The sequence below is a fragment of the Haemaphysalis longicornis genome, unplaced genomic scaffold (genome assembly GCF_048455015.1).
Source record: "Haemaphysalis longicornis isolate Haplotype H1 unplaced genomic scaffold, Haemaphysalis longicornis Haplotype H1 scaffold_1, whole genome shotgun sequence".
Taxonomy (NCBI): Eukaryota; Metazoa; Arthropoda; class Arachnida; order Ixodida; family Ixodidae; genus Haemaphysalis; species Haemaphysalis longicornis.
This window is the reverse complement of record NW_027526203.1, coordinates 416,617,553-416,632,873: the sequence shown is the minus strand read 5'-3', so window position 1 is coordinate 416,632,873 and position 15,321 is coordinate 416,617,553. Positions and strand designations below refer to the sequence as shown.

The 15,321-nt window shown below is 47.4% G+C and overlaps 1 protein-coding gene across 1 annotated transcript in view; it reads right to left on the bottom strand.

Moving 5' to 3' along the window:
• The window catches only part of Ac76e (adenylate cyclase type 2 Ac76E), a 597,242-nt gene that overhangs the window by 54,010 nt on the left and 527,911 nt on the right, over positions 1-15,321 (bottom strand). The window contains exons 9-10 of the mRNA XM_077687138.1: positions 9,504-9,636; positions 4,257-4,412 (exon numbers count right to left, since the gene is read on the bottom strand). Of these exons, the coding sequence (XP_077543264.1) occupies positions 4,257-4,412; positions 9,504-9,636 (289 nt within the window). The remainder of the gene's footprint in view (positions 1-4,256; positions 4,413-9,503; positions 9,637-15,321) is intronic.

Genomic DNA, 15,321 nt, shown 5'->3' with positions numbered 1-15,321 from the left:
TTCATTTGATCGCAGCTGGGCCGCAGCCTTGGCAACGCATCACGTGATTTTCCACGCTTGGTGCATGTGCTCTCCACAGCTAGGTTGCCGCCTGACCACGTGACTCACCGCGCGCTTGGCTAAGAGGAGCGCCGCGCATGCCTAGTCAGTGCCAGCTTGGCCATGGATGAGAGCGAGCCCGGCCCGTATTCTCTGAGCGTTGCGCGGGAACGGGAGGCTTTGAACCGTTGTCGGCAAGAGGCGTCTGACCACGCCGTAGATTTCGCCCGGCGAGCTGCTTCACTGGAGAGGGTCAGAAAGCCAAGCGTACGCAGCTAGTGTCGGACACTGAGGAAGTGTGCGTCTACCCAAGCCTGATCACAGTCATGTCTAGCCACCGACCTAGACACAGCCGTCATATCTGGCTTAACAGTGAGTTTATACCTAAATACAGTCAAATGTCATTACAACTACCGCTTCGACTACAAAATAGCTTGTACAACGAAGCATGCTGTGTGGCCTGGCCATAATTCTACGTTTCCTATGTATTGTGAACGCCACTATGCAGCGAAGACCACTACAGCGAATTTGTCTGTTTAACGAAGGAATTCATGCGTTCCCGATAGCTGCATTGTTTAATAACAAATACGCCTAGCCGCACACGTGGTAATGCGCAGCAGCGAACTAAAACCGAGCAACAGGGGTGCTCGGTATTGGCTCGGGGTCTGTCGCCGCAGCCCGCTGATGCCGCCGATAGCACTCACTCAAGCAAACGGCCAGAACAAGGTCACCCCGCGCTGTCTTTCAAAGAACTATAAAAATAAAAAGGGCTATAATGCCGCACTGCGTCTGTCCTGCCTGGGCCAAGACTACCGGGCAAGCAAGCTCGGGGGGAACGCCACAAGACGCAAGTAAGTTGGAGCTTGCACACGCCCCAACTACGGAGCCCGGAAGCGCATTTGACGCCCGGAATTTCAGGCGCTGCAGATATACTATACGTCGTCCCTCCCTAACCGTGCACCGCAGCACACCGTAGACCATAGAGTTTCTTACAGTATACACTAGAAAGGAATCTGGCGCTATAGCGTCTATGCGGCTCACATCAAGGCCGTCTGTGTCATGATGGACCGCCATTACATCATGCGCTCGCCTTAGTTTCATCATTGGGTTGGGTTGAAACGTTTTGGTGACCGCAAATTTAAACAAAGTTCCACAGAAACGCGAAGAATAGTGTGCAATTATGTAAGTGAAAAAAAAAGGCTGTTTTAAAACTAGGGAAAAGGAAGTAAAGCGTATTTTTGCCGGAACGTTTGTGCCTGCTATTTTGCTGGCCAAGGTGGTAGTTACGAACAACGCTAATATCTGGGGGGAAAGTCACTGGAGACTCTTAATTTATTAATCTTACCAATATTTCAAATAATAAGTCATTTGAAGAGTTCGGAAAGTTTTTTGAGCGTGCCTATGAAAACGTCGCCTTCGTGGTGAGCCGGTGCACCGACCGTCAGCTACAGTTAAACAAGAAAAAAGAAAACGTGGCGTTAAACAGCAGTGGGTGATGACAAGATAGAACGGATTCAGGCGCCCGTATCTGTCGTATCTTGTCTTCGTTGATGTACGTTTTGTTTTTTGTTTTTTCGTCGGCTACAAATTTCGCGGCGGCATATTACCCGCTCAGTCATACCTCCTTCGACCGCGGCATGACCAACGTCAGCTGCGATCACGTACTGCCTGCTGTTTCACCGAACACGGCTATCACAGAACAGGAAGGATTTTGGCTTAGTGAAGAAAAAAGAATGCATAGTGAAGAATGCATAGTGAAGAAAGAAAATCCACAAAACCGCTTAAGAATCCAAATGTCATGCCAAGTCCAAGCCAAAGGGGGGGGGGTCTTCCCATAAACCCCCACGACGACATGGATTACCAGGCCGCAGTTTTCTTTCTAGTATATGCCTCGAGCGCGGCCTGTAGGGGCGCCACTGAAATCCCCCTAGCGGCCCGTTTCGAAAGCAGCTGCGGGAGTCGGCGCCCCGCTCCCCAGTGCCGCCGCTGCTTTTGCGGCACGTTCCCGACTGAGATTTACCGTGTGCGGGCGTTTGAAATCCATGTTTATGTGGAACAGTCACTCTGTTCGCAAATGGGGTGTGTTTACGTGAGTGTAAATTTTTCGAACGCGATCTTAGTTTGGTATATTCGGTCTGCGCCAGGTGTGTGTCACAGGCCAGCGTCGCGGAACCGACGTATGATGGAGCCGATTACACTGACCTGAGTTTAATAGCCGTGTCTCCGTAACCACCGGTTCCTCAGATGTTAATTCTACAGCTATACACTACGATTTAAATCGGTTTTGTGCGCTTACATAATCAGCGGAGCACTCATGCCTGACAGCACGCCAGTTACGTTTGCCAATATTATACCTCAGATATTGATCACCACCATTTACAAGCCAGTGAGTGTTAATTTCGGGAATATTCAACAAAAGTACAATGGGCAATGCATAATTATACTCGGGGATCAGCACACGACAGAGTCGTCTGGTCATCTGCTACATATATCCTCTGCGAGCAGCGCGGAGACGAGATTACAATATAATCCGCGTCCGCGACTAAATGCTTCTTCGAAATATCGTCATATGGCGCAGGGAGCCTGCAGAATAAAGCAGAAACTGAAATCAGAGGGCCTTATCACATACCATACTCTTCCAACGACACCTTTCATCGCTTGTTGAAAAGCCTACCCTGTATACTTCCAAAAATGCGTCCGCTGTACGATCAGCTCTTCGTTGAAGTAGAAAAACAAAAGGACAGTGAACGCGAGATTTGTGTGTGGGATTAGTAAAACGTTCATTGCTTGATTCCGCTCCGCGAAAAAAAAAAATGGTCTAGTGAACCCTACCTGGCTAAAGTTTCGACGAACGTCTTTAAAATGTCAGAAGCTGCAATGTTTTTTTTTTTTTTCATCTCCGTTAGAGCTATTATGTTTCTTAATTCTGTACTTGCAGAGCATTTATTTTTCCGTGGTTTCATTAACTTGCCTTGGTTCTTGCTATATGGCGTGTGTGGGCACATATTTAACGGCGCACAGGCTTGGAATATACTTAACATTTTCGCATGGTTTATATTCTTATAAATGGCATAAGCTATTGTCCGGGATTAGGTAATCACATCCCCGAAACATATTTTTCTGCGACGTATATATTCGAAACGAAGCCGCATTCGTTGTCCACGCTGCAAAATGAAGCCAACCTCTTATTGTGCCAGTATCAGATCTAAACAAGGCGACAGTAGAATTCATTTGTGCCTGACGTTTTGGGGGTGACATGAGTGATATGTTGCTGCCGTCGCCGGCGCCCGGAAGAGCGGCGACGAAGCGCGCAGAACCGCGTCCCCGGGTAGCTCTTGCAGGCGATCGCGTGCTCTACGAAGACGCAGCTGCTTTTTAAGTGACCTAAACGTACTCTTTGCCTATAGACGTCACCATAACAAGTTTTTTTTAGGGCGCCGAAATGCGAAAAGAAGCGAAGCAGAACCAAAACACTGCACGAGCCACTATCAGCCACGCAGCGCGAATCCCGTCAACGCCGCGGAGAAGCGGCGGCAGGCGGCGCAGCGATCGCGAAGCTCGAGGCGTATATTTACTAAGAAACTCTATGCCGTAGACCTCGCTAGCATCAGGTCGGCGGTGTTAGCGCATTCAGTACGTCATAATGCAGTGCAGAAGAAAACTGTTGACTTTCTCATCTGTTGGAGTTTAAATCTGACGATTGTTTCTCTCGATATGCTTAACTGCTTAACCGCTTTGTAGGAGGTCAGTGAAGTGCGTGACGTATATAACATGTGACCTGTATAACGAACAATTATCGCGGCCCCACAGGCTTTGTTATACAGGCGTTTGATTGTATAATTACAGCTAAATCAAACGTGAACCATGTAAAAACAAGACTTAACCAGGCTAAACCAAGGTTTCGCTTTGCATATCCATGGTTAGCTGAGGCAAGCCGCAGCCAATTTTTCGCAGTTATTTAACGTAGATGCGTTCATTTTAATTTGTTTTTGTAGGTTATGTATTTGTGTTTTGCAGCAAATTAGCTCTAGATTTCTTTCCCTAAGCAATATTCGCGTGCATGAACCGTGATAGCAGTGACAGCTGTCGGAGGACACGACAGTGGTGTTTAAAAGGACAAATTTTTAGGTTAAAAATTCAAGCGGCGGTACAGAAACGACGCTTTGCATTAAGATTATGAAGTATGACATATAAAAGTAACGAATTCGAGCACGTACCGTTAGGCCGACGTTCTTGGCCAGAGTGGTTTCGGAGATGTTGGCGAATGGCTTGTCGGCGCCCCAGCACTCGACGTGCTTGTACATCTTGGAGGTGGACCGGTGACGGTTGCCGTTCTCGCGCACCGTCTGCGGGCTCTCCTCGGAGGTCTCCTTCTGCGTCAGCCCGACGTCACCGCCAAGGTTGCAAAACTTGGGCTCACTAACCCCGTAGGGATGTGCACAAGGGTTTGCACACTGTTGGTTCAGAGACAAGGAAGTACCAAAACGAAGGGAGCAGCGGGGCTTCAAGCCATTGCTATCGTGACGCTATGCAGCAAGGAGGTAATATACATACGTCACGAAAATTAGCCTGTTATCGTGAAGCTATTTTCACTAGTAAAACGAACGTTGAGCAAAGCCGTGCAGTTCACCAGAGCGCGCTGAAAGCATTAAAAAGTGTGGTTTCGTAAAGCCTCCAGAAGAATATTAAGGGACCGGGGCAAGATACGCTGGAGCATACGCACTTGAACTTCATAAGAACCGTATTTTACGTATTGATCTTTTATTGCTTTTGAACAGTGTGGAATGTGTATTCACCCTGGTAGAAGACATTACCACTCTAAAGGACGTAAAAGCTAAAGGAAATCCATTACGTAGGATTCAATTGAAAACAACAGTTGTCCAATGCCAATTGGAACGAGTATACACTGCTCGACAATGAAGGTGGGCGATTTCATTAGGTCATATTACGAAAAAAAAAACTGAATGCACAAATACTTTCAAGCTGGCAGTGAAAAGGTCGGAGTTTCCATCGTGAGCCCTCGTTACCTTTGTTGCGAGTGGCTTAAAATCAGCATGCAACCTCATCATTAGTTGGTAACTAAAGAAACCATGAAGGCAATTCGTTCTTTTGCTTGATTTCAAAGCCATGCTTTCCTGACTTCATGGGGTTCATGCGTATGAGACACGAAATAAATCTTTTATTAATTCGCGATGAAAGAATAAAGAATAATTTAAGCACCTCTATAACCATTATTCTTCACGCCCTCGGGGGCACGTCGAACATCGGGTGGTTAGCACGTTGAGCTCAAATCTAGCACGCAAGCGGTGCGTTGCAATAGGGACCAAGAGCAGCAAGTTCACCCACGGAACAAAGCTTCCCCTTTTGAGAGGTGGCGACAACAACAGTTTGGAAGTACGTATTTCCCAATCGAAAACATCCCTCATCATCATCATCATCAACACCCTATTTGGGTTCACTGCAGGACGAAGGCCTCCCCCACTGACCTCCACCCGTTTTCTGTCCTGCGCTGCCCGTGTCCATTCCTTGTCTCCGAATTTTCTTATTTCATCTCTCCATCGAGTTAATGGCCTTCCTCTTCTTCTAGTCTCGTCTCGCGGTGTCCATTCTGTTGTCCTCGTGGCCCACCTGTTGTCCGTTCGTCGTACCACGAGGCCAGCACAAGTCCATTTCTTTTCTTAACCTGAACTATGATATCATCTATCCGAGTTTGCTCCCTAATCCAGGTAGCTCGTTTTCTGTCCCTGAGCGTTACTGCTAACATTATTTTCTCCATGGCACGTTGAGCGTACCTAAGCTTGCTTTCTAATTGTTTAGTAAGTCGCCAAGTTTCCCGCCCGTATGTCAATCACTGGCAGGACGCATTCGTTGTATAACTTTCTTTTTAGGGATATGGGCAATTTGCGAGCGCTTGCCGAATGCACCCCCCATCCCAGTCCTATTCTGCGTCTGATTTCTTTCTCGTGGTTTGGGTCCGCACTGACCATCTGGCCAAGGTACTTATATTCTTGTACTTGTTCTAGTGTTTCGTCTTATAGTCTAAAAAAGGCGCGCTCAACATGTTTATTTATCATCACTTTAGTTTTATTCATGTTTATCTTTAGCCCCGCAGCGAAGCTCTCTGATTTTAGTTCCTTAATCATGTTTTGGAGAGTCTCTGCGGATTCATTGAGCAAGACTATGTCTTCTGCAAACCTTAAATGGCTCACGTATTCGCCGTTTATCCGTAAGCCTAAGTTTTCCCAGTCAAGCCTCCTGAATACACTCTCCAGACATGCTGTGAACAATTTTGGTGAGATGCTATCTCCTTGTCGCACTCCCCTTCAGATCAGGAATTTATCACTTTGCTTGTGAAGTGTAATTCTGCCGGTGCATTCCTCATATATGTCGTCTAGGAGTCGTACGTAGTCTTCCCTATTCCTTGGTACTTTAAGGCGTCCATCACTGCGGTGGTGCTTACTGAATCGAACGCTTTTTCATAGTCTATAAATATCATGTAAAGTGGTTTAATATACTCTGCGCATTTTTCTATTACTTGGTTCATGACATGGATGTGATCCATTGTAGAGTATCCTTTTCTGAACCCAGCCTGTTCCCTGGGTTGTTGGAAGTCTAGGCTGGCGGTTATGCGGCTAACTACTATCTTGGTAAACAGCTTGTATACAACCGACAGAAGGCCCATGGGTCTGTAGGTCTTAAGATCTTTGTTATCTCAATTCTTGTGAATTAAAACTATGTTGGCGTTTTTGCAGGCTACTAGTACTTTTAAAGTCCTTCAACATATTCAGAATAGTTCATCACTAATCAGTCTTAAAGGAGCCATGAAGAGAAAACACAAGTTTGGTTCATTCGAAAGATTGCCTCGTTAGAACCATACTGACACCCCTTTTAACACAAACTTCGCTCAAATAAGCTACATAATTAGGAAAAACCGGAATGACCATGCGGCCCACCAGCTCATTTCCCGCAACAGAACCTATGATGTCACACGAGAATGCTCTGCGATTGGCGGAGGCCGGCAAAAGCAAACGCAAGTTAGGCAGGGCTTACCAGTTTGCATAGTGAGCTATATGCCCGTTAAACATACTGCACATTCCTTTTATGACACTAAGAACGATGGAGTAAACGGTTGAAGTTCCGAATAAAAACGCAAGCGTGTATGCCAATGCGTACGAAACTACCGCCAGCCGAACTCGACATCTCGCCGTCGCCACCGTCGCGCAGACGAATTTTCGGGTTCGAGGCTCTTCGGGGCCAACGAACCGTCTCAGCACGCACAGCCGCGACCTTGCTTGGTATCGTAATCCCTTCACAGGAGGTTTGCCGTCATATTGCCAACCAGCAAAGGTAAAAATAGAAACGAGGGGAGTAAGGAACAGCAAGCAGCGACGAGATAGTGACAGTCGTCGCAGTTTCGGAATGGTGTTGGCTTGCTGCTGTTGTTAGGAGCTCGTTTCCAGTTTACAACCACTGAAAACTTCAGTTTGTTCGAGTACTTTACAATGAAATTTCGTTGCTGCGTTTTGAAATGCCCATGTAGTACGGGCAAATCGTCGAGGGAGTGCGACATCCCCGCCGGTGAGGAGATCTCCTTTCATGTGCTGCCCAACGACGAACCTCGGCGAAGCAAGTGGCTACGTTTTGTGAACTTTGCAAACGGAGAAGAAAGAGAGCTAAAGGAAGTACGAGTGTGCTCGCCTCATTTCCGAGGAAGTGATTACGGCAGGGACCCTTACGTTAGCTCACTCCTGGGACATGCTGGCGCTCGTAGCCGACTTCGTCAAATCGCCGTCAAAGCGCTCTGACCTTGGGGGAAAAATGCCGTACACCCCGCGCACTGACGCTCGTATCTTTCTGGTCGGAGCAGAGAGCTCGCGCGAACGGCTTTCCATACACGACACCGGCCAACTGGCATAAGCGATACTGCTACTGTAATTGAACTATTATTAACCATAATAAAAATACGGCACATACGTACCAGTCTGTATTCGTCCGTCGCGACGGGGCTGACGAGGCAGCGGTGCCGACGGCTGGGCGAGTTCGTCTGTTGTGGCTATCGCGGAATGGTCGCTTTCCGGTCCATCCGCGTATCCCACAACTCCTGCCGCTCGTGCACTTAGAAGCATTGAGCGTTCAAGTGGTGTGAGGTTGTTAAATGCAAGCCCGAGCTTCTCGGCGAGAGTTTTGTTCTCCGGATCAGGCGATTCCATGACTAGGGCTGCGGGACTAGGTTTTACTAGTATTTTTAAAATGGCCGCCGTCTCGGTTTCGGCACGAGTTCCGGTTCCTGTTTGATTCCCGCGTGTGGGTGCTATATGGAGTCGACATACTAAGTATCTGTTTAATGGACCGGCTCGTATGACGCCATTTTTCACGTCACGAGATGTGCAATTTAGCGGGAGATTTAAAATTTTGGCTTAAATTGCCTTATTTCTCAGTGAATAAAGCATCATTTGCTTCCGGGAAAGCGCTTAGGGTACTATGAAACACCTAATCTTTCGAATAAAACAAACTTTTGTTTTCTCTTCATGGCTCCTGGAATAAGACGTGGTTTTAAAATATTTACTGTTTCCTAATTGTGACACTGCTTATCTTACAATACAAACTAATGCTTGCCGCAATGCACTGCAATTATGTGTCAGGAAGTCACACGTCAAAGTTCATGTCCACCGAGTTACGATAGTGGCTTATACAGATGACGATACTGTGCTCGATATCGCGGAGCACTACCCCTATGAAACCTGAGCCACTTTCAGTTGAATTCAGTGAGGCCTTGGAGGACGTTATCGTCTGTGTAATGAAGTTGTTGGGGATTCCGTTCCTTCTCCGTATGATGCAACTTTGGTCCAGGGGCTGGGTCGAGAACTTGACAACTTCGTCCCAAGCGTACGCTGAATGCTAACGAGCGCACGATCGGCTGCATTTGCCCCCATGATGGGCGGCTGTAGCATTCTTTGCCGAGTACCCCCACAGCCAGTGCCGTGTAACGCCCTGCATTTGCACAAAAATGAAGAATTCGCGGAAGTAGCCCATTTAATCGTTATAATAGCGTAAATGGAGATAATTGGTCGTAGAGAATTTTGAGAAACCAGAAAAAAAATAATACATAGAAATAAAAATGTTACAGAAATGAACTGACAAAATTTTCGAGTGCATCACTATTTAATATTTGAAAAGGTTCTGGGTGTCCTCTATCTGTTTTCGTTGACGCCTGATTAAAAAAAAATGCATCCCCTCGGCAACTGGCCCGCGCAGCCAGCCGCAGCCAGGGGATCCCGGACTAGGGATCCCCTCCACTGGGCGGGTGCCCTAACAACTGCACCTGTTGTTTTAATAAAGATTTTCCTCCTCCTCCTCCTCCTCGGCAACTGGACAGTGGAGCCTTAGCTAAAACCCGGTGTGCTTACATTGTTTCTCGGCCCGTTCAGGGGCTCTGGCGTTCGAAAATCCCGCCCTCCCCTCACCTTCTGCGGAGCGATGAGAAACGTCTCGACCTGGCGCTCGGCCAGGTACTGGTCCCGCTGCTGCCCATTGCCGGGCTCGGTCTCGAACTTCCCGTCCAGCTGGTGGTACGTGGCCTTGGTGATGTGCACGCGCCTGCAAGGGGGGGGGGGGGGAGCAGGTGAGAGACGGGCGTTCTCGATTATGCAAGAGGGAATTGATTGACCATTTCTGCTGTCTCTGAAATACGTTACAATCCCCTCTTAGTGAAAGCAGGCTATGCGGCTTCACCACTCGACCTAACGCAAACCTATCGTTCACCGTAATGGTGGAAATTTGGAAGCCGTGTGAGGCTCCATCGCCCCCTCCGGCTATTTTTGGCTTCGTTCTCCGCCTGTGTACGTCAACAAGGAAGAAAGAAAATGATGCAGGGTTGGCTGTCCCTCTTATTTTTTACAGCGCTAATAAACAATTAGATATCATTCTTCTACAAATGTGTAATTGAGAGCATTTCTATGCGTCCATCAACATATTTGGGTAATGGAAAGCAAACGGCACACATAATGTAAATATCAGGGTTGGGAGTGCGTGAGCCAAGGGACCTAAAGGGGCGATTAGGAGGTCATAGAGGGCGTGTGGGTAGTTTGCGGACCCGTTCACAGAATGGGCGTGTACATGGTTACTTAGGTTCAGCGTAGGACTATCCGTCATTGGTTAAACGTTGTGTCTTTTTTATGCTTATGGTTGGCTACAAATGCCTTTTATTTGCGCAATACCATTTTACATAACGTTATTATTAAAATTACTGGAACTGCTTACACACAGTTTTTAACAGCGGAGCTGTTGTAGTTCGAGCCTTTTCGTAAGTCTGCTGTAGGTCGTGCGTAACGCAGGGGTAGGAGCAGGTTCTCAGACCCACCGATAGAGGGCGCAGTGGTCTCGCCACCAGCTTGAGAACTAAGAGCTTTGTGGGGAAATATGCACAAAATAATTGGGTATGCGTGGTCTGCGGAAAAGAAACAGAAACTGTGAGGCACATGTTGGAATGTGAGTTTATCCATCCAAATCTACAGGAGGGAAATATCCGCTTCCAGAAGCCCTGAGATTTAAGGGTACCACAGAGGGAGTTAACTTCGGGGCTGCCGAGGCGACTAAAAGGAGATGAAAAAGGAGATGAAAGGAGATGAAATGAAAAGGAGACGAAAAGGAGAAAAAAGTATTTTGAGGCTGTCTTAAGAGCAGCGCTAGAATTAAACGAAGAGTATAAAACATCGATATATTGGTTTCTTTGGTAAGACGACACGTCATTACCCCGTTACAAAGAGGATACCATTAGCAATCAATCAATCAATTCAATCAATAAATCCCCGGCCTCGCAGAAAACGGTTCCCATAGCCACCAATAGAGGGCGCAGGGGTCTCGCAGGGGCGGAATCTTCTCCCTCCAACCAGGGGGGAGGGAGAGGAGAGGGAGCCGCTGACGTTTTTTAGCTGCCGATTTTTTTTGCCGGAACCGTAGAATCTGTGCGCGACGGCACAGCCATTGCCGGGTGAGGGCCCGTTGACGTTCGAGCCGACACAATAAAACCACAGCTCCGCTTTTTCAATAGATTTCACACTAGATGGAACTAGGTTTAATTTTTCAATATTTTAGGTTATAAATTTCTACGATTTTTAACTTCCTAAATTTCGGGTAATAACCCCACCAATTAGCCACGACTGCAATGACCTTGCTGTTTCCATGGTTATCTTCTACGCTTACAGGTTTCAACGCGTTGAGTGCTAGCTGGTTTGTTAAAACAATGGCAGTCTGGAATGTCTTTAGTTTGCATTTTAGGGTGTGTGTGGGGACTCAAAAAAGGCTGTACAAGCACGTGCAGCAGCAATAAAAACACTGGCACAGCTATCCGACCATCTCCGGGGACGTGGCACGACATGTTCCGGCGAAGGGCGCGCGGGGCTCTCATCAACCATGCACGAAAGCCAAACGATGCGCGGAGACTCCGAGCGGCGGCATTCCTTTCGGCCAGAAACGAGTTTTCATTCCCGCGCATGCGAGAATGGAACAGCCGACTGTCAGCGCCGCGGAAGGGATCCGCGATCCGAGCCCACCGTTCGGCCGGGCCGGGTGATTTGATGCAAGCTCCTCCGCAGCCAACCGGCAACGTGATCAGGCTGAAAGAAGCGGCACACGCCACGCGAAACGTCCGCGTCTCCGCGAGCCCACCAGGGTCTTGTACTTAGATTACGGTCTCGCTCGATGTCTGCATGTCTCGCTCCTTCCGACGCGCCTCGCACGCCGGGCGATGGATCGAATGCCGCGGATATGAACGGTGGATGACCAGGCGGAACGCGAGCTGCCTAGCATACCACTGCAGACTTCGATCACAATGCCGTAATGCTAGCTGTGACGGAGCCTACAAATGGCTACAGTGTACCCTGAAATGCTCAAGTTCCTACCGATCGTTGAGCTATGCAGGCTTCTTTAGGTGTAGTGGCATCTCAAGTAATAAGAAGGCCTTATATAAGTGGTACCTTTTTTCCAAGATCAGGAGTTACAAAGGGGCAGAGAAGGAGGGGGGGGGGAGATTTCTATACCCGGGTCGATCTCTAGTCAAATACATTTTCTCCTTCCCCTCCTGGCTTTATGGGGGAAAAAAGGTGTTTCTCTCCCTGTCTCTCCCAACTGTGAATACTCTCAGACTAACGCACGCACACACATGCAAAAATAAGAAAAACAAAGGCGTCTCGCACTGTACGCGATTTGTGTTACGAACGGTTGCGAATGTAGTGCATCAAGAAGGAGCTTTGTCATCTTTTGTCCGTATGTCATCGTTTTTCCGTGGTTTAAAATAGTATAATCAGGCCAGGAAGGACTCTAATACTACTCAGCGGCCTTTTTGGCCAGCTGAGCTTCAAACTACCCATTTTTTTTTTCGTAGCTATACACTTCAGCATGGCAGTGGCTTACCGTTAACACGGCCAGACGTCGGTGGATCTCATCAGTAAGCCAGCGTCTCAGTTTATTTCTTCAGAACCGCGCGTACAAAAACTTAAAAGGCAAAACCGACAAATGCTGGCTCAATATCACTGCATGCGTGCGCGGCCACGTCGTCCGCGGGAAACTTCCCTCACTCTCTCGCTCTTTCTCGCCTGGCTCTCTGTGCCCAACCCATGCAGGTACGGACAGCTGCCTGGTCCGGAAGTAACCATCATCCCGGAAATCTAAGGGGCTACACTAGAAAGGTTCAACCATGCTAGGAAGGCTCCTAGGGACATAAACAGCGCTCATTCCAGTCCGTCACCTCCCATGGCTGACCACTCGGGTAGACCATTGTGGCTGACCACTACTCTCGGCCCTGAGTCCCCAGCAGCTGTAGAGCACCTGTTCAAGGTGGCGGCCAGAACAGCGATACAGCAGAGGGTGCTAAGAATCTCTGGGTCCGGAAAGGCCACCAATGGAACTTGACCCTGGCAACATCCAACGCACGCACCCTGTCTAGCGAGGGAAGCTTAGCTGTACTACCCGAGGAGCTCTCGGACATTAAGTGGGATATTATAGGGCTAAGCGAAGTTCGGACAGGACAAGTCTTCCTGGAATTCCTAGTGGGTATATTATTTGCTACAGTGGACCCAAGAGAAGAAAAAAAAAACACGGGGAGGGATGTTTGATCCACACAGAAATAGCAGGAAACGTGGAGCGCTTTTTCAGCATTAGCGATAGAGCCACGGCTGTTGGGATCCAGTTAAACAAGCGATGCAGGTTAAAGATAGTACAGGCCTCAACACCAACAACCACTATGACGGCGAAGCCGTTGACTGCTTCTACGAGGACGTCGAAGCAGCAATGAAGAAGGCAACAACGCAGTTCACGGTTGTGATGGGAGATTCTAACGCATAGGTCGGTAAGAAGCAAAATGGGAGAGAGGTCACTGGGAAACTTCGGAATACACAATCGCAACAGTCGAGGAGATACGCTGGTGGGATTTGCAGAGAGAAATAACCTGAGATGGACGAACACATTCTTCTTCAAACGAAAAATAGGAACTGCATATATAAATGTCCCAAAGGTACAACAAAAAATGAAATTCACTTTATTTTAAATCACAGCCCAGGTATCGTGCAAGACGTAGATGTGCTAAGTAAGATACGGAGCAGCGATCATAGTATGGTTACATGCAAGCTGAGGATTAATCTCAAAAGAGAAAGAAGGAAACTCGAGAAAACAAAGAAACCCCGCATGGAGTCAGTCAGAGCCAGATCGCAGGAGTTTGAAATAAGTCTTCAAAACAAATCCGCGCTCCTGAACGAGCAGAACGAGGTCAGTGCGGATAAGCTAAATGACAACCTAACATTGGCACTGAGTGAATCAGCAGCAGCTACAAGCAACATGTAGGGAAAAAACTAGAAAACTAACTAAGAAAACAAAGGAACTAATTTCCACACGTAAAAACAAGAATGTCACATGCACGTCTGTGTACTGCCAGCCGTTCGGTGTACACGTGCTCATAGAATGGGCGCACCAGCGCAGGCTCCATGTTGCACTTTTCCCAGCAGCACGCGAATTATCCCCTTTTCCCGTTTTCACGCTACGAAATACCATTGCAGTAAATGTATTCTTGCAGCGCGAACCCGCTGGATCGTGCGTCTTTCATGCAGGCAGGCGCATGCGTGCAGAAAAAAACGCTCTGTGGAACAATTTGTTGAAGTAGTGTTGGTGAACAAATTCAAAATTTTTTTCTGTGCCAAAACAAAAAAAAAATTTGATTAAACTTTCTGAAATAAACTCCGATCATTTGTACTAGCGAATTCCTTGTATTTGATATTTTTACTACGAGCACAACAGTGCGCAATTTTGAGGTGAATATGGGCCAGAAAGGAGATCTTTTTCAATTTGGGAAATGTTTTCTCGCACATTTCTTCTTTTTTCAGTGTCAATATATTTTTTACCATTTGTCCACAATGGTGAAATACAGAAACAATTGCTTCATTGGCTGCGAGAATGTGCTTGTATTTGCTAAAAAAGTTTGAAAATGCTCAACATCGTGTATTTTCTAAATGGCGTAATGACCGCAAAAAAAGCAAAAAATAATTTTAAAAATGCGCAAAGAGCAGCCCAGTGCCTCAACATGATGTCCACGAAAAAATGGTGATTGAAAAAGAAGTGATTTTTTGTGAATTTTTTGACAGCGGTAACTTTGCTTTAAACCCTGGAGATAAAAGGGCGGCTACAAAAATAACGAAATTCTTTTGGACAAAAAAACTTTGAGAGAGCATTGTGGCCCATGCGACGATAACTGGCATTTTTTACTGACCAAATCCGTGACGGTCGACTTTACGGCTGGGACGTTTGGCATGACCCTCTTTTTTTACTCTTGCACAGGTAGTGATTATCAGCTTAGACGAGGCAAAATATGCGGCTTATCAACTCACAAAATTTCGACTGTTTTATAGCAGACGAAGCGCGAAGGTCAACGCGGTATCACCGAAAGAGAAATGTCCCGCCTCTATTTTTATCACGAAATGGTGGAAGCAATCTCTCTTTTACCCTTTCCGCTATTCAGACCCTACAAATTACGTTAACTTATTCAACATCCACAGCTCGCGCTATACAAATGGAATGAGAGCTAAACTCCTGCGCTGTACCTGCGGGGCTGCATACACTACCTCTGCGCGATATGAGCGCGGGAAAAGTACGCCTCGAAGCGAGACAGTTCCTCGCAAATCCGATCACGTCCGCTTCAGCCACGCAGTCAGTGTCCGGGGCGAACGTTATTTATTTAAAAAGTGCCCGTCCGTGCGAGGAAAAACGAGACATTTGTTGGCTCTACCTGTCTATCGC